The following is a 22,817-nucleotide window of genomic DNA, read 5'->3' as shown; positions in this document are numbered from 1 at the left end:
TTTCCCCCATGACATTACCGCTGTCTTTCTCTCACTCTCTCACTATTGATTCCTTACTCCTGTCCTATCTAATTAAAGGCAAAAACGCCTCCAAATTAATCTTAAATAAACAAAGAGAAGTGGCCGCTTTATTTCTGAAAATTATCTGATTACCAGCCTGAATAAGATATGAAGGAAATATTAGAAAAAAAAGAGATGGAAATCTTATTGCAAAATCATGGTTAGGATACATAAGACTTCATTACATGAATGCTGATGGGAGCTTTGTTTATCAAAATGTGGAGTCTGAAATTGTGCCATTACTTGGAGCAGCATTCAGGCTTTCATCAGGGACTAAGCTGGATGTTTACAGATATATTTGCTTTAGGTTCAATACCAAGGGATTGGTATAGCCCCTGCTTATTATACAACATGAATTATTGAGTGTTGTAAAAGCAAAAAGAAGCAAATATCAGTTTTAAATTGCAGATGTTTGATGAGAGTTTTTTGTTGTTCCACTATTTGTTAAAGTTGAAAAATGTTCTTTTTCAGTGAGATCAAAACAACCTTAATGTTTGTCTCAGGACATGTGGTTGTCTTTGATGGTTAGATTTCTGTAAAGACGTAAACACTGGTGTCTCCATAGTGAGTGTGAAATAAGGTAACGCTAATGACTGCCCTCACCTCATGTGAGTTCAGTGCCATATTGTGCCTTCTGTCTCACAACAGTGTCTGACATGATTTTAGATTATATATAGTTAATATTTTCTATGGTTGAGTTACTTTCTGTGATAGAGGCATGTGGAGCCTAATTTCCCGCATTGTTTATGACAATGCTCCTTTTATATTAATAACTGGAAGTAGAGAGGGACACTTTGTGAAGGTGTTCAGAGTGGACGGCCGTCAGAAAGCTCTCTCGTGGTCAGGATCGTGGTTAGAAAAGTGGTTACAGGTGTCTTGGCCTTGCTATCGCCATGGTAACGTCACACTCAACTTTTTATCGAGCCATGGCTGAATAAAAGACCTTTTGTAAAAGTCTATTTGAACAAAAAGCAAGCATTTCCCTCATTGTGCAAGTGTGAATTTACTCTAGACGGATGCAGCAGTCACCTCTAGTTTTACCCTCAGGGCAAGGAAGGGCAACTGTGTGCAATGAAAACCCCCCCCAAAAAAAACAGACTTTTAAAAGTTACTTTCTTATTCCCCCTCAGTTTGGTGTCCAGCCGTTTCTCCCCTCACATGGTGACTCCACCTCCTCACAGCCTCCACCAGACCGGTATTCCCCATCCTGCTATCGTCTCTCCAGCCATCAAACAGGAGCCCAGAAGTGACAACATAAGCCCCTCAATGCATGCGTAAGAACAACTAAAATAGTGCATCAAAGTGTGCACAATACTTCTTCATGTCTGCCGTAATTCACGCTCACTTTTCACACTTTATTAACAGCATCTCATTGTGTGTCCGATTAGCAGGAAATCCCCCGTTCCTCCAAAGAAAGAAGAGGACAGGAGGCCTCATATCAAGAAACCTCTGAACGCTTTCATGCTGTACATGAAGGAGATGAGAGCCAAAGTAGTGGCAGAGTGCACTCTGAAAGAGAGCGCCGCCATCAACCAGATTCTGGGAAGACGGGTAAGTGGCACTGACACAGATGTGCCTTTGAGTCTACGATGTATACACTCATATATGTGTGTGTGTGTGTGTGTGTGCTTGACAATCCTTTGATATCCTCTTTCTGTGTCCACAGTGGCATTCCCTGTCGAGAGAGGAACAAGCCAAATACTACGAGCTAGCCAGAAAAGAGCGACAACTACACTCCCAGCTCTATCCAGGATGGTCAGCAAGAGATAACTACGTGAGTAACACTTTTCCATCATCAGCTCTTTTTTAAATAAGGAGAGGAAGTGAGTAAATTCTATAGAATCAGCCAAATATGATTGCAACACTTCAAAAAGAGGGGTTTTACTTTCACTTTGTTTAACAGTTTTTAACAACATTGTGTTATCTTTGCAGGGAAAGCGGAAAAAGAGGAAGAGAGATAATAAACCCGACTCCAAACCAGAAGGTAAGAAGCCCTTTCCTTCAAACCACTTTTATTTGTTATACAATCTGGTATAAGAGACCAGAGAAACTGTTGAAACCACAGTGAGAGCTTTATTTTACTCCTGCATCTTTATTCTGTTATTTTCATCAACCGTTTTCTGAACGCATTCTTTCCCTTACTTACACTTACTAACTTCTTTCCCTGCTTCTATACTCCGACAAGCAGCTTATGAGGTTCAGTGCTAATAGTGGCAGGTATGTGGGTTGGGTTGCGACAGATTAAACATGGTAATCCGTCAAAACTAAGAGAGCATTCCACACTTCAATGCACGTTTTAATGTCTCGATTTTTTGCTTCTTTTTTTTCTGTCAAACATCCTGTATCACTCTCCCTGTTGTACGGTGATTCCAAGTTGATTTTATTTATTTTGTCTTCACTGTTTTAATAATCACTCACTCACTTCTGTCATCAGCAGCATTGAGGGACATGAACCAGATTTGTAGCCAGCAGCAGATCCATAATTCATCTTCTTCTCTTCTCCTTTCAGACTTCTCCATAAGAAGCAAGAAGCAGTGCGTGCAGTACCTGCCCTCAGAGAAGATGTGTGACAGCCCTGCGTCGTCTCACGGCAGCATGCTGGACTCCCCAGCCACTCCCTCTGCCGCTCTGGCCTCCCCTGCTGCTCCCGCTGCCACACACTCGGAGCAGGCTCAGCCGCTATCGCTCACCACCAAACCAGAGGGACGCATGCACCATCACTTCTCTCTTCCTGGGAAAGCATCTGGATCCACATCCTCCTCTTCTTCCTCCTCCTCTTCCTCCTCCTCCTCATCCCATCCTGCCATATCCATCCCCATTGGTACTTCAGGTAGCCAGTCGACTACACCCATCCTCACCCGGCCGATCCCCTTCACCTCCCTGCATCACTCCATGCTTTCCCCGCCTTCTCCCTTCCATCAGGCAGCCCTTCACTCCCATCATGCTTTGTTCCAGTCACAGCCGCTCTCCCTGGTTACCAAACCAACCGAATGAATCCGCAAAGGCAATTTTTCTCTCATTTAATGTGCTGTATATTGCTTTTCTTTTACATAGGTATTAGAACACTTTTTTTTTCTAAATAATGAAAAGGAAGAAATATATTGGTCAATATTTGACTGTCTCCTTTTCTACATCTCTCAATGAAAAACAAAAATGTATTTTTTGTAAAGTTTACTGCAGAACTGGTTTCTTTTTTTGTTGCATTTATCCAATGAACCTCTTGTATAAAAGAACAAATGTACATAAAGTTTCTTTATAAAAACAGAAAGGAACAAAAAACATGTTTTCTTTTTAGCCAACTCCCCTGATTAATGTTAGTATTAAGTTGAATTCATAGAAATGGCCAATAATTGCAGCCCGCCTTTCCAATTCACGAGTGTGTGTCCTTCTTTGACCTGTTAAATAAACATTTGAATTGTTTCGTAAAAGAAATGTCTGTTTTTGTCCTTTAAACACGTATTCATCATTTTAAAAAAGAAGGTGTCTTTAACAAGCTGGTGGGGTCAAGTTAAATGTTCTTATAATAGTGACCAAAGTGAAGCAAAACGGCTGATTGCCTTTTGTAGGAGTTGGGCAGAAGATTAAATGAGCCCCATAATTTATTACAGTCTCACACACAAACGTTGTGTAACTCTACAACACACCTTCCATTTTTTAAATCTAGAGTTGTGCTTTAGCTCTTAACAGGGATCATCATTATAAAAACCTTGCTGATGGTGGCAGACTTTAATGTTTAATAAAGCAGAATTAGGCCAACCACAGTGGAAAATGAGCTCCTGATTCAGGGTAACAAAATGTGAAGCCCAACATAAATACGAATTAAAAAAAAAACAATAGACATATGCTGTCTCTCCAAGTGCAGCGTCCCACAACAATGACAGAAAAGCAGGTCACCGTCGTCCCCACATGCTGAAACGCTGCTCGGGTTCCCTGTTCCTCTCGCACTTTTTATTGCATCTTTATTCACCGTTTGGCACTCGGCTTAGGCTTTAATTAACTCAGAGGTAATGGGATGGAGCCCCTGGGACCTCATTAGGCATTTCAATTAGTGAAAAATACACAAGGTAGGTTACAGTTTTTGGTGGCTTTGGAGATGAGGAGTTGTGCCAGGGATGGACCAATTATGTCAGGGGCCGGTTGGGGGGGGGGGCATGGAAGAGCCCACTGAGCCCCCGAGCCCACACCCACCTCCACCACGATCAAGTGACTGGAAAATGTTACTTTTCAATTTCCAGTCAATATGTGGATTTTAACAATTAAAGCTAACTTACAACATCAGTAGACACAAAACCAACGGACAGAACCAGCTGTTTCAGTTTGTGGCACCATCGACCTGTCCCCGATTCCCAACAGGTGACGCTGAGTGCTTTGAATGGTACCTTTGAATAAAATGTACCATCATTATTATTATTAATAACTATGTTTAAGAAATAAAAGCCATAATAATACTTGCTTGTTGATCTATATAGCTGACATCATTCCAGGCACAAACCACACCTTTCCTGCTGCCACTGCTGCCAAATTCACTGATCCATCAGAGAAATTACAGGTAATGAGTTGTCAGAACAGCCAGAAAATCTGCCTCCTCAAGGCCAAACATCTCGAGCAATGTTCGATTCTCCTCAGACAAGAGTCTTGTTATAAAACTCAGTCCCCAAGTGACTTCATGTGTGCTGCCTATAGCTATTTATTTTATTAAATACACGTACCTACCTGGGACTGCTTATTATCTAGCATGAGACTGACATCAAGACCGTCATTAACTAAATAAAATCTATCTATCTATCTATCTATCTATCTATCTATCTATCTATCTATCTATCTATCTATCTATCTATCTATCTATCTATCATAAACAGTGTCTTATCTTCAAATTCCCATGCTCCCCTCAAAGTGTAATACCTCGCTGTTTATCTCCAATAACGTGCCTGGTTGCTGCTCCACTCAACATCTGCCATGTAAGCGCGAGGTCAGATTTAATACATGTTAATTTTTGCTCATTAAATTCTTCCAATCTCTTGCCAAGGTTCTTTTTTGGGCCTTCCTTTGATCTTAAATTTATTCCAGGTTAACCCTTAGGTAGGCTAGTTGTCAGGCATAATAATTCTCCAAGAGCTGTCATATGGCGTGAAAAAAAATATAAAGGACAATTTTTAAGATAAGGATAAGGATAGACTTCATTGATTCCCCAATGGGGGAAATTCGGGTGTTGCGGGTGTTACATTGAAACAACTCTCCAAATCCACATTAATACAGGCTAACTCTGATATGTTCAAGTCAAGGTGTCTGTCACATTGAGAAGACGATATGTCAAACTACACAGAAAAGGCTGAACCATGTGTCTTCCAATGACTTATGACCTTATATTCCCATTAATATAATAACAGGATGCAGTATTTGCTTCACATGTGGTTTCCCAAAGTGAAATTAATTGATTGTTTCTGTAACATTCAGCGAGCTTAGCAACACTCAGCTGGGGCCTTTGTGTGGATAGGTATGGCTGCTGTGAGCTTAAGAACCTCCTTAATGTATTATTCATACCCATTTGACCTTAAAGACGGAAATGCAAATGACGTTCAAGAATGAGAGGGATCATCGGACTTTTCAAATGTCAAATAGCCTGCCACAATTAAGACATATTCATTACAAGAACCCACAGGTGCTCTGCACCCAGCTGAGATGTTAAACACCCCCAATTAACATTTTCATGATTATCTGTACCTGCTCCACATCTGCCACTGTAATTCTATGAAACTCTTCAATATCAATTATGGTGCTTAGTTTTAGTGACTCTTACAATGACTGTTTTACCAATGGTATTCTCCCTTGTCATTACATTTACATGCCTTAAAGTGATTTTAGGATTACTTTGATAATTTACTACATCACGTGTATATAATTAACTGGTGTCATGATGTGCTCATGTCAGTTTTAAAAAATGGCTCTAAATGTTAATACTGCCATCTGCTGATAAATTGATATACTGACACCACTGTCGCATATCCCCATCATACCAGTACTTGACCTGCAGGTGGCAGTAACAGCACAAATGCAATCTGTCCCCTTTTTTTTGTGTTGGATTAAAAAGAACGTTTGACTTTGTAGAACTCAAGTTGTAAGTATCCTATCCTTCTATCCTTATATGGTTCAGATCACAAGATTGGGGGTTTAGCAACAGGTGGATGTAATATCTTCACATACAGTCGAAATCTTTATCCTGCTTAAATGTTGAATTTTCACAAATTTCGCAATTCCTAATTTAAAAAAAAAAAAGCAACTGTGAAAGTCAATACTCAGAGCTCGAGTCAAAGGCCGAAAATGTGCAAACATGCCAATAGGTTTTATGAAATGGAAGTTTTTGAAAAGGGGAAGATGATTCTTTACATCCTATCAGTTTGAATAACTGAAATATGCTCATGTGATGAAACATGGGTGTTTTAAATCAAGGTTATGACTAGTTGAAACAGACTAGCCATAAAACAGAAATTTAACTGTAGGCTAAAAAACAATCATTAAACAGCTGTAGAGGATATAGCCTAAATAGCCTACAGTAGGATGTTTGATCATGTTTTTTTTTTTTTTTGCTTCCCCCATCAGAGTTTTAGGCTGATGATAGAGAATGTTAAAGTGTAAATTACAAACAAATGCCTTTGTTACAAATGCTAAGCAACTTTTGAATAGACCCCCCCCCCAAAAAAACAAACAAACAAACAAACAAACAAAAAAACAAAACAAAAAAACAAAACAACCCAATTTATTTAAATTGTTGTTGTTCTTGGAGAAGTCTGTAGAAATGCAAAAGAAAACAAGCTTGTTTGTAGCTTGTTAGCTGTGTAAGGCACCTGTAACTACATTATAGTTAAGCTACTTCTATTATGCATCAAACCTGACAGAAACAGTATGACACATTGAAATTGTTCATGGGCTAAATCCTGATGAAATTTGGACGACGGCAGTCGGTGCTTCTCCCCGTTATATCATAGTTGGCCGGTAGGCGGCAGTAACACCCCCCCCGTGTGTTTCCGTGCCCTGAAGAAGAAAAGGATGTTGATGTGTACACGGAAGCAGAACAAACCCTCCAACCTGTCCGAGTCAGTCAGCCTAAAGAAGACACCACTCACCGAGACTCACCGCTGTGTGGCCAACATGAGGACGTTATTTGTGATACTCACGGTGTTGTCGTGTAGCCGTGTGGTCAGAGGTGAGTTCAGTTTCATGTCGTTTTGCTGCGCTGTCTCTTCTTATTCTGATAAGATAATGACTGTCTCCCACATAATCTCTTTTAGCCAATTAAGATAGTAGATATGACACAGTCACAAGAGAGACAGTCATAACAAAGTTTCTCTTAATTGTTAAGTTGAATGAGAATGCTTAATTTGACATAATATAAAATGCTGGGAATTTGCAGAAAAATTGTCCTTGCTGTTCAAATGGTACTGGGAAATGTTCAAAGAGGGTTTTCATTTTTCTGACCAAACACGTTTTGTTGTAAAATAACTGAATGGCTTTCTCCAACAACGTTACACGCAGTTATATGAAACAATAAGAAAGATAATCATTGTGCTAAGATATCAGTGCATCCAAAAGTATTCACCGCACTTCACTTCTTCCACAGTCTACACACAATGCAGCCTTAATGACAAAGTGAACAAAGTTTGTTGTGTTTGTTGATATTTTTACTACTTACGTATTATAAATAATTATTTAAAAAAATCACACGTACATGAGTATTCCTAGCCTTTTCCATGACAATCAAAATTAAGCTCCGGTGCATCCTGTTTCCACTAATCCTCCTTGGGATCTTTCTACACTTTGATTGGAGGCTGTCTGTGGAAACCTCAGTTGATTGGACACGATGTGGAAAGGCACACACCCATCTATGTAAGGTCTCACAGCATTTCAGCGCAACAAAGCCATGAAGTCAAAGGAATAGTCTGTGGACCTCTGAGATAGAATTTTGTCTCGAGGCACAGATCTGAAGGGTACAGACAAACTTCTGCAGTATTGAAGGTCCCAATGAGCAGAGTGGCCTCCATCATCTGTAAATAATAGACATTTGAAACCACCAGGACCGTCTTAGAGCTGCCTGCCTGGCCAAACTGAGCGAGCAGGGGAGAAGGACCTTAGTCAGGGATGTGACTAAGAACCTGATGGTCACTCTGTCAGAGCTCCCGCATTTCTCTGTGGAGAGAGGAGAACAACAACTCATCTCTGCAGCACTCCACCATCAGGCCTGTATGGTAGAGTGGCCAGACAGAAGCCACTTCTCAGTAATTGGCACATTAGGTGTGCCAAGCTTGTAGGATCGTATACAAAAAAAAAAGAAGTATTGAGAAAAGGCTTTGATTAACTATGTATGTGTGATTTTTTTTGTTCTTTATTTTTAATAAAATAGCAGAACTTACAGATTTTTAATGTATTGTGTGTAGAATGTTGAGGAAAAAAAATAATTTCATCCATTTTGGAATAAAGCTGTAACCTAATAAAATGCGGAGAGAGTGAAGCGCTGTGAATACTTTGCAGAAGTACTGTATATGAGTGTCATAAACAGATGTCTTTGTTAACAATGGGGCCTCATCTAATCTGTTTGGCTTCTGAGCCCGCATTAAGTGCAGTGTACACAGCAGACTGTATATATATAGCAGCTTAATTATACAGGCAGACAAGCAACCCTCTTTGCCTGGCCTCAGTTTTTAAATGTCAACTAGCTTGTCACAGTTTCAGCAAACATGACCCGAGGTGGGAAACTCCCAAGTATGACAACATTAACTTATTTCAAAGAAATGAACGAGCTGTGATGAGCTAATTGTTCAAAGGGCGACAAGGAGCCAACCTGGTATTTTTTTTTTAAAAACACGTTAAACTATAACTTAATCTTTTCAATATCTAATTGTAAATATCACGTTTTTAATGAAGTGCCGTCCTACTTTTTGGTACTTTACGATAACATTGCACTCTGTTGATCAGTCGAAAGAATCGTCACTTCTCGTGCGACAGCGGCAAACACAACCCTGCCGTGTTGCACTGTTATGATGTAGCTGACGCAGGTATCGGCATCAGGCTGACACGCCCCCTACCAAATATGGCACGGTTGGTTGTGGAAACGCAAACAGGATCAGGCCTTACCAAACCAATCCATACCAAACTGAGCTTTATTGGATTGCATTAGATTCTACCAGCACACCTCATTAACTGGCTACCGAGTCAATGTCATGAAGGTTATTTTTTTAAAGTTTTTTTTACACACCCAATATGAAATAGTTTCTCATTTGACAGGTTAAAACCAGACACAATCTTCCTGGATAGTCGGTACCAAAAAGCTTGTATCGACAACACTTTGGCAACATGAAAGTGATTTAGGACTCCCAATAAAGTGTCAAAGAGAGCTGACAAGATGAAGGCAGGGCATTACTAAAAACTTATGAAAGAACTAGACAACTTGTGAAAGTACATTTAAATAATTAGGAGGAAAAGTAATGCTGAAAAGCTGAAAGTTTTCTCTTTTGGAAAACTGTAGCACTATTAATGGCATTTATTATTAGACGATACTGCAGAATCCAAGTATTTTATTTTCATGTCACCAGGCCTTCAGCACTGTTTAAAACCTCACTGTTCTGATGTGTTTTTTCCTTTCACAGGTCAAGGTACTGAGCAGGTAGTTGACAAAAAAGGAACACTGGAGGACATAAAGGCCACGACTGAGGCAAAGGATGACTTGAAGGCCACAACTGAGGCACAGGCCAAAAAGGAGGCCACGACTGAGGCACAGGCCAAAAAGGAGGCCACGACTGAGGCACAGGCCAAAAAGGAGGCCACGACTGAGGCACAGGCCAAAAAGGAGGCCACGACTGAGGCACAGGCCAAAAAGGAGGCCACGACTAAGGCACAGGATGACTTGAAGGCCACAACAGAGGTTGCCGTAAAGACCACGACAGAGACACAGGATGCCTCAAGGTCCACGACAGAGACACAGGAGACCTCAACTTCCACAACAGAGACACAGGGGATAAAGACGGAAAATGCAAATGGAGAGGACCCCGAGAATCTCGCACCAGACACGGAGAAAGACGGGAACACCTTAGAGAAAACTAAAGACATAGGTAAAAGTAAAACAGGAGACAGAGCTCAGATAGTCCCAAATGATATCAGGGATGAAGCAGAAAGCAGCCATTTCTTCGCCTACCTTGTTTCTACGGCTGTGTTGGTGGCTGTACTTTACATCACTTACCACAACAAGAGAAAGGTACTTGGCCTTTTATTTCCTTCATCTATTCGAACCATACTTACCGTGTTTCCACTGACCTAGATTGTGCCAAACACTCTGTTCTGTGCATACATGGTGCAAGCAGATGCAATGGATTAGAATTAACATTGAATGATTTCAACCCCCAGAAATGACTGAGCTAGTTCTCTTGCAGAGCGTTGTGTTATGCCGTGGAACACTTGTGCCATAGTTTAGCTCTGATATTCACTGATGAGTTGAGACAGAAATGTTAAAAATGAACTAACACAGTGCGGTAAGTTCTCTCAGTATTGAAGGGGCTGTTGAAATCACAGAGAACCCCAAATGTTTGTACTCTAGAAGAGTCTTGATGAAGTATGAAAGCTGAATATGTGGCATACATATGTCCAGCCTGTAAAATGCATTACTTGGGTCAAACTACCAAGTCATGAACACTGAACTTGAAGTCAGAAAACGACACACTGTGGTTTTACTTACTCGCCTCGCCATATCCTCTCTGATTCCTAGGAAATGTTAAGAGGAAGACACAAAAAGTCATGGCATCTAAAAAACTTGAAGTGAAACTGGCAGAGAGGCACTTCCTGTTACATAATGAAATCATTGATTTAAAGGAAAGGTACTTTAATGTTTGAACCTCTCAAAATTAAAAACCTCTTTAGCAGAGGTGAAATGGACATTTCTTGCCGCCTATTAAGAATCAGCCTGGCAATCTTAAAGACAGGAGATAACTTGAAGATACACAGACATGCATACCTTGTAATCTATACAATAATCATCTAAAGGTTGTCATATCGATGTCATTGGTTGGTTGGTTTGCCTAAATATTTGGACAAAACTTGTTTTAAAGTCCTGTTACAAAAATGTTTTTGAAACTTGCAATAAAGCCTCGTTCAATTCAAATCAAACTTTCCAATATTGTTTTTGCAGATACTTGCCTTTGTCTTGGAGGGAAAGAGATCCAGAGCAGCACGTCGACCAAAGTCCTCTGACTACCACAAGCTCGAACAACAGGTAAGATGTTGATAGACATGTCTCCACCATTTCTAAAATCTAAATTCAGGAAATTTGATGTTGACTTTTTGAAATTGTTTTCTTTCAGAATTGATCTTGAGCTATCCTCTTGAAGCCATTGCCTCCTGGGGGGGGGATACCGGATCAGAAGTGGGTGAATGGATGCTGGCTGTTGATCTTTTCCTGGTGTAGATTGTGTTGATTTCCTCTTTTGTTAATTTGTGTTGGTTACCATTAGATGCTTATTTTATGACTATGCAGATGACACCATTGCCTTATTGCGGGATTAAGCTGAAGGGAGTGGGGTTATTATTAGCATGCTGATTTTGCACTCGTGTCTTTTCCACTTTGAAGGCAATCTTGACCTGGCTAAGATTCTGACTCAGGATATTTCAGTAGCAGATGAGAATATTAGCTTTCTTGACTCCAGACTTGTTTGTACAGTACATCAGTGAGTACACTGTGTACCTTAAAAAAGCCATCTAAATCCTTGTACAATACTAAGAATATTTGTTTACTAGGTTGTTTAAAATGTCTTAGATAACGTGTCCCTGTGGGTGGGTGGAGGCATTGCAGAAGGATTTCTGCTTCTGTTCCTAACCATGTGATGTTGGCGAAATGAATGTAAAAAAAGACCTTTAATTTCCAAATGATAGGTTAGCACAGTGCTAACCGGCTTTTACTTATTATACATGTATGATGACATCAAGGCTGTGCTTGAAGCAATAGTTTGACATATAAATAAACGTTTGTGTGGAGCTGAATGAGAAGATCAAAAAAATAATTCCAGCTGTTAGTTTATGTAGTTTAGCATAGCTTCTGCTAATGGTTAAACTGCTAGACTGTATGTCAAAGGTAACATAATCTGGCTGCCATCAGCTTCAAAGTGCATACACTGTCAGTCTTTACTCCAACCACTAAACATGACACGTTGGGATTTCAACATTTTTGACTGTTTCTTTAAAAAGACTAATGACAATGACTCTTGCTCCATATTTAGCATCCAGGACTGATCATCTCATCCAAAAGCAAGTTTTCTAACCAGAAACATGCTGAAGGAGTTTTTGGAATGAACATCTAAATGACTCTTGAACTGATGTCTAAGTGTTGGGTACATGTGAAAAAGCCTCTTTATTTATCCACACTTAAAGTAAATGGAAACTGTCCATCTAGTGAGACCAGTGTTGAAGTCCTGGCTCTGTTACCTGTCGGTCTGGTTACTGTGCGACTGCACAACACCTCTGTAACTGGTTATTCCCTATTTTAGATGAACATTTTCTACCTGTGCCACTTCAGCAATGTTCACGCAAGTCTAAAAACGGTTTTATTGTAGGCCACTGGCCCTCTGCTGCATTGACTGATGGGAATGCACTATCAGGTTAAATGTCTTTCTGTGGATAGAATAGATGTGTGTTATGTTTAGAAATAATTTGTGCCAATTTGTGAAAATTTCAACTGTGAGTTTGTGTGATTGTTTTGTGCCTGTTCATTACATTAAGATTATATAAAAATCTACAGTCATAATATATATAGAGACCTTTCTGTAAAAGGAAAGGAAGATGGAATTAGAACTTGTTTCTTGGCAAAGTTCAAATTTTGTTCTGTGAAATCTGAAAAAAAAATAAAATTGCTTTTTTATATTGAAGATTAGTTTCTAACGCTTTGCTATTTTCATGAGTGACAAAAGAACAGAAATACATAAAATGATCAGTCACTGTTGTCTACAGTCTGGCTTCAATTGACATTGAAAAGAGGCATGTTTCACTGCTTAATATACCTGTTGGGAATGGCTGTCCATGCTTCTGTCCTTGAAATGGATTATTGCACAAACAAGTGTGCTTTAAAATGAGGATTGATTTAAAAAAAATAAAAGCTTTTTGTACTTACTGGTCTCAAGCGTGTCAGTTTACTTCCTGTCGTTGACTTTTCTGAGTCAAGGTCTTTTCCATACACACCGTTTGTAAGTGGAACATCTTGTACTTAGGTCCTAAGAGATTTAACAAATCTAACAAGGTAAAAAATTCTTCATACAAAATCCCAGTGTGTTATCAGCACAGTCTTTATAGTTAAACATAATCCAGACCTAAAATTTACTTTTGGGGGAACTGAAAACAGCTCACTAACCAAGTGGACAAGCCTTTAGACAGATACACTTTAATTTGTTAGTCAAAATAAATATATTTTAAACCAATATTTTTTTCTTTAGAAAATAGGATTGCATCTTTATTTGAAATTTAATGCAAGACGAGCAATGAAGACATTTCACAGATAAAAGTTCTGATCAAGGAACACATCAGGAACAAAATGGACTTCCTCACAGTGGCAGCATGTTTCTGACCTCCTCCTCATAAATGTCTGGTATTTCTCCCATGGAGGAGGAGGGGAGAATGCGGACAGAGTTGCACCCCTGCAGCTCCATCTCATACCGGATGAGCTGCTTCCAGAAACCATTATTAGGTCTCACTATTGGCCGGCAGGTTTTCACCCACCTGTGGGCCTCCAGCAGCGTCACACCTCTGTGCTTCATCAGGTAGGCCATGCACAGGGCAGGGGAGCGGCTCACACCGGCGTTACAGTGCACCAATGTCCGCCCTCCGCTCTCCGCCGTCAGCTTGATTTTATCTGCAACCTCGTCAAAATGCTCCATAAGAAGAGACCCAGGAGAGTCGGATACCGGGATGTGGATGAACTCCACCCCTGCAGGAGGAGGAGAGCAGCTACTCCTGGTCTCAGTGGCGGTCACTACACAAGTGATGTTGTATCGAATCACCTGGGAGGGATCACGAGCCGCCTTACCGTTACTGAGGTAAAGGTGGTCGGTGACTCGGCACAGGCCGGAAAGACCCGAAGGACCCAATTGCTGCATTAATGATGACTATTTTACAACTGCAACAAGCTGGCTTGCCTTAATTGAAAATCCATGTGGCTTGGTAGTATTGATCACGGTATTGACGAACTACTGCCAACTGTAAGGCAACACAGGAAGGCCAAAACTTATGTGAGCGCACATTCTGTCGCCCCCTGCTGTATGGGGTTGCCATTACATGAGAAGAGACATTTTACTGAAAAGCAAACGGATCTACACCCCAACATCTTGAAAGTCTATTGTTTTCTTACCATATCACTCTGAGCATAAAATATAAACACAAAACTTAGAGTATAAGACTTGTTCTATGTACACTTAAGGCCCACTCCTCTCAAATGTGTTCACGGATTTGTTCCAGCTGTGTTAGTGAGGACTTCTCCTTTGCTGAAATAATCCATCCACTTGAAAGTTGTGGCATATCTCAATGCTGTTTTGACAGCTAACTTATTGCACGCTATATGTCACGGGTCACAATTAAAAGCCACTCTAAAATGTTCAGTTTGATCACACAGCACAAACAAGGCCACAAATAAACTAAACTTTGAGGTGTGCTCTTTGAGTGCTGACAGATATGTTGCGAATGTGTTTTCGAGAATTTGGTAATACATCCAACCGGCCTCACAATTACAGACCAGATGTAACAATGCCAGCCCAGGACCACATCTGGCATCTCCACCGGCAAGTTTATTTGAGACCAACCATCCATACAGCTAATGAAACAATTAACATGCATAGCCAAATAATCTCTGCCCAAATTCTAAGAAGACTTCTAAAAGAACCTCATCTGCTTACTCATGGTCCTCACTCAGGTATTGACCTGACTGCAGTTTATGGAAGTAACTACTTGAATGGATAATTTTTCCCCTTTGATGATGTCTGGCACTTTGGAGGACATTTCACAGGCCACAATCGATAACCTGATCAACTCTACACTGTGAGAAGAGATAGGCTACACAGTAACTACTCAATAAAATTGAGGCAACAGATTGCACACATTATTATTAATTTAATCTAACTTTGGTAAAAGTTCAGTTAATATAACTCAAGCCAGTTACTAAAGCATAACCTGTTTAAATTGTGTAAATTCAAATAAAGCACACAAACAAATTAACCAAATTTAAACAAAAATATTAACTAGATATCAGTATAGTATAAAGAGCTGGCAGCAGAGACGCCACAAATATATAATTCATTTGTCTTGATCTGGATAAAAGATGTCAACCAGTCGAGAGATGATAGTGGCAATAATTGTGATACCCCTCTGTTTTTTTCGAGTGACCTCCGCTGAACCCGTTTGCCTCCCACACCCACGAAGGAGGGCAAGCAGGGAAGTCTGAGGTTACTTCAACTTATCACAGTTTACAATAGATAGGCACTGTAGATAATAAATTAAATACATTTTAAAGATTTATAATATCAGTGCAACTAAGAATACAACTTCATTATTCTGTAGGCTACACACAACTGCCTAAAATATTCTTTAATGTGATATACACAACAAGTAACACAAACTTATGAACAATGGAAATGAAGTTAGAGATATTTGTAAGGGTAATGTCAACATGAATGCTGCTACTGTCAAATTGAAACAACAACACATAAAAAAAACTGTAAGGTGACCCGAAGATTTCAGCTCAAAACGTTTTGAGTAGTAAACAGACATAGTTTAGAATCTGCTTTAAACTATGTAAATTATGCAATTGATAGTACATATTTTTATGGATTTGCTTTATCTTGATACATTTGTGGATATATCTTTTAATTGTGTCAACCATGTGAGATTAATTAATTTAGGTTTGTGAAGCTGTAATACATACATGTGTAAGAGATCTTATTAGAGCAGCAGAGTTATAATTCATCCAGCGCCAACTGTCTGTTGTATGAGAGGTTTTGCTTAACAAAGATGTTTGACATTTGAGTCAATGAGATGTGTTCTTCATGCCTTATACAGAGTCAAGTATTTGTAGGCTATCTTTCTATCAGACTATAAGGAACACTATGAAGAAGAATACTTTGCTTGTGATCGTGAGATGCTGGTCAGCACGAGGCCCGTGGCTGCAGAGTCCTGGTCCAGCATGCCAGTAACTGCAAGGCTCTGGCATCAAGCATGTTGTCAATCATTGTGAAGTCTTGGTCAAGCATGTTTGAGCAATTGTCTGTGATGTAGTTATTTGACCATGGCTAAATATATTTAAGATGATCCACACATTAAAGCATCTGAGATGATACAGACGGACTAGCTTTGTCGCTGTCAATATCACAACATATGGGCAAATATAAACCATTTTTGCAATCATACTGCAAATTTAGTTATTAAAAACACAGATATAATAAAAGCAGATATTTTCCATTCTAATACTACATTTTATGTCCTAGAAGTGCACTATGTAGTATGGGGAAGAGGATCTTCTTCCTCATAAATTGATTGATTTTATGACTGAGCAAACAAAACAAATTGTCTTTAAAAATTTGCATCAAAACATTTAGGTAAGAAAATGTGTAGTAGGTCCGTTGTCACTAGGAGCTAAGCTTCATTAGACCTTTTAAAAAATTCCTGTGACCAGATTGTCATGTGTTTGACTTCAGGAAAAAGGAAGGACTCTGTTTTAGATCTTAGCTCCTGTGTGAACTACTAGAGTCTAGGTGTGTGGAGAGGACAGATGACTGTCATATGGCTTGTCACTGTTCATCTCTGCAGCATTATTCCAGTCTCGCCCTGTCAAACAACAAAAAATGACATATTCAATCAGAAATAAACAACATATACCCAAAAGCAGTGCTTATAAAGATAATAATACCAATTCTCGTGTGACTTAATGTAGCAAAGTCAGACAATTGAAACCACACATGGGGAGAGAAATGAGATTCTTACTGTAGATGCTTTTCTTTTTCCTACCCACTAGCACCACCTTAAGGACAAAATGTAGGCTACACTTTCAAATCTCTGGAAGTTAATAGACTCCAGAAATGTAAACTTCCTAAAAATAATGACATTCGACTTTATTCTTCTTCTTAAAACAGTTTTTGTTTAAATAAAATAGACAAGAAACCAGCATAGGTGGAAATATTCAAGGAATATTGACATTGATATCGATTCATAATACATTATGGAAATTAAGCATAGGATAGGCTACACATCACATCAGAAAACGACCAGGTAGGCCTACTTCAAAAAAATTAAATGCACTTCACAAGTAACATTTAATACATTTAAGATAGGCCAATACGTTTTTATCACTGACCAGAGAGAATAAATGGTTTTTAAGCTTGTGATCCATTAAAAATAAAGTAACAGAATATATTCTGGCCTATGTAATTTAAGTTCTATGAGAATATCCTATTGTGCTTTTGGTTGGAGGTGGTTTTATTGGATGAGCTGCTGGTAGAGCCTGCAGGCAGTCCTCGGTTGCCTGGGAAACACAGATGGTGGATGAAGGGCGCGCATACAAAAGAGCGTAAACCTGTGGCAGCAGCTGGAGACCGTGCCCGCTCATTATTCAGCCCTGTGCGGCCCTGCTTACTCAAAGGCGTCGCTGTTCTCGTTAAAGCCGCCCATCCATTTTCTTTGTCCCGGGGCTTCCGGCTGCACTTCATCCTGTTTTCTCCCTGGACCGGACCAGTCAGTGCGCAGCTGTTGTCGGCACTCCCAACATCTGCTCGTGTCTGCTCGGCAGCCATACAGACGACGCTCCGCCGCGGCTCATGTCGGTGCGTAGCTTGCAGTCCAGAGGACGAGCAGCCTTTCACTGCAGGCGGTGGGCACACGCAGCACACACGGTGTTGTTTAGCAGGTCAGCTTAAGCTCAACATAAAAGGAAGACGACGTAGAGAGAGATGTCATGTTTTCGCACAATTTGATGCTGTGGGACAGGTGCACGCGCGAGGAGCCCGACGATCTCTGGTAGGAAAAATAACTTAATACGCCATTATTATTCCTCTCATCTTTAAATTATTCGGATGTATTTTTTATGTTGTTCATTAAACAGGTCAATTTTAAACAATCATTGAGACTGAATCAACTTAGACTTTTGTTTTTCTTCTGAAGAAGGCCTGTAGTACATCCTCAACCTGACATCCTTTCAACGTTCATGAATATTAAAATGTGCTCCAGACAACGCTTTTCCTGGTGGACACGTGACGAAAATAATTAATATAATTTACAATAAAGAAATGTTTTGCTCTGGCAGTGCTAACCTACAGTGCATACAGTGTCGCCATACCTATGCCTGCATATCGATTGTTTCCATCTAGGCGCTGAAATGACTCTACCATGTGTTTACTATCTGGAGCACAGAAATGTAACTCAAACCCAAGCAATGGTTTTATGATCTGGTTTTATACAGGCCCATTTTAGTTGTTCCTACAGAGCAAACAAGGCGTAGTATAACATTTGTAGTCAAACAATATAGCCATGTAGATATGTGTTACCTTCTAATTGATTTTTTTAGGTGACGTTGTGGTCAGTGATGCATGGACCATGAACAGGATTCATCTCCAGAACTGCTAACACGTCTTCAGTCAGGACACAGGGAGGACCCCGCACCCAGACAGGTTATGTGTAAAGGCTGAGTTTTTTATTTATTTAAATAATTAATTGTTCCTTCAATTGGTACACAGATGGATTTTTTTAAATAGCGTGACTTATTTGGTTAGATAACTGATAGCAACGCTTTTCAAATAAATGTTATGTTTTACTCTTATTTGTGTCAAAAAAAGAGGACAAAAAAATAAAGCCAAAACGGAAGAAATCCCGAGGGTGTCATTGGAGGACAGTTGGGTGGCATCCCACTTTTTCTGCTGCTGTGTGTTGTATGTTTTTCTCCAGTTACACTGATGAAAAGGCAGATCATGGCTCGTACCAGACCCCAGCAGCTACATCATCGCTCTATCGCCCTCCGCTTCACCGTCTCAAAGAGAGGAACCATCGGCAGATTTACACCGTGGTGACTTTTCTTCTTCTCACATTCTCTTTACACTCCACACTGAGACTTGTTATATAGGTCTAGATGAATATAAACTGCTTTTTCCCCCACATACAGGCGGTTCCTGTATGTGTGTTCGTGCGCGTGTGCTAAGCCTCCGTGCTGGCTGAGAGTGCAGATAAATAGAGGGACACATACAACATGAAAGATTAGTTATGTGTTAAATCGCTGCCATATTTCCCACTATATGCAATACGGTCCTTTGCAGGATTACCCAAGAGATAAACCAACCTGAAAGTGAAGACCATATGACGAGATCAGATTAACATAATCGGCTTCTCTGAGTCACTATTCAACATTATGTAGGATTAACTGTGGAATGTTTGCATGATGGGTACACTGGAAGAAAAACGTGCCTATGATAGATTTTAAGATGTTTGAAGCAGAAAAATCTGAAAATTGCATCACAATTTACTTGTGTAATTGTTTCTTTTTATTTCCATTTGACTCAAACAAACCCTTTGTTATTGTTTTTGCAGTGATTGATTCACAATGCCATTCCTGCTTGCCTGCAGCTGCAGAAGAAGAGGGTCCATGTCCAAGAATTTCCCAACAGAGAGATGACTTCTGATGATTAGGTGTACCAATGAAGTGGCTTCCGGAAGAAAATAAGCATGATCACATATAGCAGAAAGGCATTTCATGGGTGGTGTTTTGAGTCAAAAATTATTTGCAGCACTATTTTCCTGCCTTTTTAAAATCTGCTGTGGGTCATTTTAATGTAGCTTCATCCACCCACTCTATTTTTTTATCAAACCAAAAAAAACACTGCAGCCTTCAAACACCTCTTATGCATCTTTTTCCCTGCCACTTCTGTGTGCAGCGACCTCTCTGCTCTGTTAAATTGGTTACTCTGTCCAACACCTTCTCTCTTTGTGAGAGGGACTTTAATAATGCTGTCCTGGGTGTTAGCTTCTCACTTCTCTCTGCCAGATCCAGATCTGTAAAATCTGATATTTTCATCATGTAATGTTAAAAAAAAATCTGCTAAAAGTATGTGAGAACGATCTCACATTTTGAAAACGTGTTAGTCACACAGTATGTTCTTTATTTGTCTTAAAACAATACGCAGTCAGTGTATTTATATTGTAGTGTGTGGGTGCTTGTGTGTCTGTGAATGCGTGTTTGTGTGCATGTATGTGTCCGTTCTTCGTGTGTACGCATGTGTATTATGTCTGTATCATAAATCCGACATTTGCAAACAGTTCTAAAGCTGCTAGATGCTTATTGATGATTTCCTTATATCTTCATAGTTTAAAAATGTTTGCTCTTCTTTTACCCTCTGAATGTACCAGACATGGGATAAAAACTATTTACAGATGATTCTTAGCATCATCAGTTTCAGCCTCATTGAAGTGCCAGATACGGGTGGATTCTTGTGATCGAGATAATCACAAGAGAGTGGCTCTAAATTAATGGTGTGTAGTTTCCTAAATGATGCATACAGGCTCTAATTAAACGCCTACAGCACCATCTTCTGATTGATACTTGACCAAATTACAGCAATTGCTAATAATTATGTGCAAATAGCTTTTGACCGAAGTCTGGCTTCTACTAACAGTATCTCACTAATATCTAACAATACTAATGTGTGCTGCTAACAGTCAATGATTACTAACCTGGAATCTGAATGCTGATGGCTGGCCTTGTTTTCTTTCTAACACACAGACTAACCCTTCTGCTTTACACCTGCAGTGCGACACACACTCCTCTCACTTCATCCTGCAATCCTTCTTATAAAAATGACCAGCTTCGATTGATTTTTTTTAAAAGAAGAGAATCAATAAAACTAACGTCAAGAAGGGTTTCAGGAATTTGGGAAAAATGTAAACCAACAAATGAAACGAGGAGCAGAAACAGCTGCTGATATCAAATTGGGTTGACCACACATTTAAAAACAAACAAAAAAAATTCTGATCTGATTCCAAATGAAATAAGCACACTGTCACACTTTAAATGATAATTCACATCTTTAACGATCATACATTTTTCTCTCTGCATGTGCACTGTGTGGTCAACCTTAACAGATGAGCTTGTTGTAACCACAAGAGGAAAAAAAAAAGCACAAACCAAGCAACGCTAAACTCCACTACTAACTTTATTATTCTGGTTTTTGATACTAACATCAGTGAAGCTGGAAAGCTCCACCTGTCACTCTTACTAACATCTGTATTCTTTTTTATTCTTGAAATCAATTTAGTCTCTCGTTTACAAATCAGAGCATGCCCTGTGTTACTACTAATTTTGTTTTTAACACCATTGTATGAAAGCTTAAATCGGAATACATCTTTTTGTACCATGAGACTGCTTTGAAGCCATGAACCATGCTGCTAAAGTCTGACAACCCTACCTGTGTTGGTGACATGTTAATCTGAAGTTATTACCAACCAATGTGACTACTTTCTTCTGCTAATAACCTACTAACATCAATATAAACCGAGTCTAACAAAAGAGCTTATACAGGCTCCCTGCGAACTAACAAACTAACCCACTAATAAACTAATCTTCTAACAAACACTAACAAAAACACTAACTGTGTGCTGAGTGGCAGAATTAATGAAGCACCCTGATTATAAGGAGCTGCGTCACTCATTGAATGCACTAACATGATTAAGTTTTGAGTTTCTGAAGTGATTGACTATGTCTGTGTGTGTACGTGTGTGTGTGTGTGAGAGAGAGAGAGAGAAAGCAGAAGATGTATGTATTCGGGCATGTTTGCACATGTAAGTGGAGGAAGGATGTGTGACCACTTTTACATTTTAAACAATAATCAAGTCTAGAATTGTATATATGTATTTAATAAAACTATATCCTTTATGACTCTTTCAGGCTGTATGAGCAGTTGCTTCTATCAAACTTTCATTTTGAGTCATCCGTGTACAGAATTCTGAATTTAATTTTCACAAATATTTCTTATTCATCTTGTCTTAGAAACATATTTTTTGAAATAAATAGAAAACAATTTATTTTTCTCTGTTATTAATTATTCAAAAATCTGCTATCCACATATTTTTATTACATAATGTTCCAGAGGAGCATCCAATTGACTACTCATCAAACACAAGGTACTGCAAAGTCCTTACAAAGAACATGTTGTTCTGCACACAGCCAATAAGTACAAAGGTATTTTACTACTGTGGCGATATGGAGTGCCACCTTCAGGAGTGTCATTACAATAAATAACATCTCTGCTCGTGTGATTGCTTTAATCAAACAACACCATGATTACTGCCGCAGCAGGTCAAACACATGCATAGTCCAACAGAACCCATTTTGTTTGAAGTCTCAGTTTAAGAATAAATTAACTAAAAATAGAGTAATACATAAAGTTTATAATTGTAATTGAATGAATGTGTGTGAGGCCTTTGACTTATTTTATGACACCGTTATAACTATACAACTGTGTGAAAACTCAGAATTATTATATATAAATAAAATATAATGCTGCCCAGCCATGTTTTTCTGCTAATCTAAATTAGATTTCAAGATTTCATGCTTGCAGTGTTACAGCAGGGGGCAGCAACTCATCAGGTTAAAGGATCTGTTTGTTGTTGGTGCAGTGATTGTTCTTCCTCATGAGTACTGGTTCACATTTGATGGATCAATGAAGGAAATGACTTCAAATGAATAACTGTTAAAAATTTAAAAAATTATT

At 39.3% G+C, this 22,817-nt stretch overlaps 3 protein-coding genes and 1 long non-coding RNA gene across 8 annotated transcripts in view; 3 read left to right on the top strand and 1 right to left on the bottom strand.

The window, feature by feature from the left end:
- tcf7l1b (transcription factor 7 like 1b) overlaps positions 1–3,969 on the top strand; it is a 33,322-nt gene extending 29,353 nt beyond the window's left edge. Inside the window, exons 8-13 of one of the 5 annotated variants that reach the window (XM_079338551.1) lie at positions 1,191–1,334; positions 1,449–1,611; positions 1,727–1,834; positions 1,993–2,044; positions 2,249–2,277; positions 2,570–2,656. In XM_079338551.1, the coding sequence (XP_079194677.1) occupies positions 1,191–1,334; positions 1,449–1,611; positions 1,727–1,834; positions 1,993–2,044; positions 2,249–2,268 (487 nt within the window). In that variant the 3' untranslated portion in view covers positions 2,269–2,277; positions 2,570–2,656. Of the gene's footprint in view, positions 1–1,190; positions 1,335–1,448; positions 1,612–1,726; positions 1,835–1,992; positions 2,045–2,248; positions 2,278–2,569 lie in introns of all 5 variants that reach the window. The other 4 variants (XM_079338547.1, XM_079338549.1, XM_079338550.1 and 1 more) reach the window with 4 other exon arrangements.
- A 2,899-nt stretch (positions 3,970–6,868) lies between these two features.
- tgoln2 (trans-golgi network protein 2) lies at positions 6,869–13,200 on the top strand. Its single transcript, XM_079365588.1, has 5 exons — positions 6,869–7,261; positions 9,699–9,781; positions 9,932–10,303; positions 11,231–11,314; positions 11,403–13,200. The coding sequence occupies exons 1-5, from the start codon at positions 7,105–7,107 to the stop codon at positions 11,406–11,408; spliced, it is 702 nt and encodes a 233-aa protein (XP_079221714.1). The 5' UTR covers positions 6,869–7,104; the 3' UTR covers positions 11,409–13,200.
- Positions 13,201–13,529: 329 nt separating this feature from the next.
- LOC306837807 (dual specificity protein phosphatase 18-like) lies at positions 13,530–14,629 on the bottom strand. The gene has a single exon (XM_079365619.1). The coding sequence runs from the start codon at positions 14,178–14,180 to the stop codon at positions 13,629–13,631; it is 552 nt and encodes a 183-aa protein (XP_079221745.1). The 5' UTR covers positions 14,181–14,629; the 3' UTR covers positions 13,530–13,628.
- A 2,878-nt stretch (positions 14,630–17,507) lies between these two features.
- LOC306833096 lies at positions 17,508–21,988 on the top strand. Its single transcript, XR_013780297.1, has 3 exons — positions 17,508–18,081; positions 18,629–19,123; positions 19,642–21,988. It is a non-coding gene; the product is annotated as an uncharacterized lncRNA (long non-coding RNA).
- The last annotated feature ends 829 nt before the right edge of the window (positions 21,989–22,817 follow it).

The sequence above is a fragment of the Symphodus melops genome, assembly GCF_947650265.1.
Source record: "Symphodus melops genome assembly, chromosome: 1".
NCBI classification, from domain to species: domain Eukaryota; kingdom Metazoa; phylum Chordata; class Actinopteri; order Labriformes; family Labridae; genus Symphodus; species Symphodus melops.
Note: the sequence above shows the minus strand (reverse complement) of the source record. Positions and strands in the feature narration are given on the sequence as shown.

Excerpts from the sequence above, each read along its gene's own strand:
- tgoln2 (XM_079365588.1), top strand. The coding sequence starts at position 7,105 with ATGTTGATGTGTACACGGAAGCAGAACAAACCCTCCAACCTGTCCGAG. Across the intron at positions 7,262-9,698 it reads GTGTAGCCGTGTGGTCAGAG|GTCAAGGTACTGAGCAGGTA; the intron begins GTGAGTTCAGTT and ends TTCCTTTCACAG. Across the intron at positions 9,782-9,931 it reads AGGCAAAGGATGACTTGAAG|GCCACGACTAAGGCACAGGA; the intron begins GCCACAACTGAG and ends GCCAAAAAGGAG.
- LOC306837807 (XM_079365619.1), bottom strand. The coding sequence starts at position 14,180 with ATGCAGCAATTGGGTCCTTCGGGTCTTTCCGGCCTGTGCCGAGTCACC.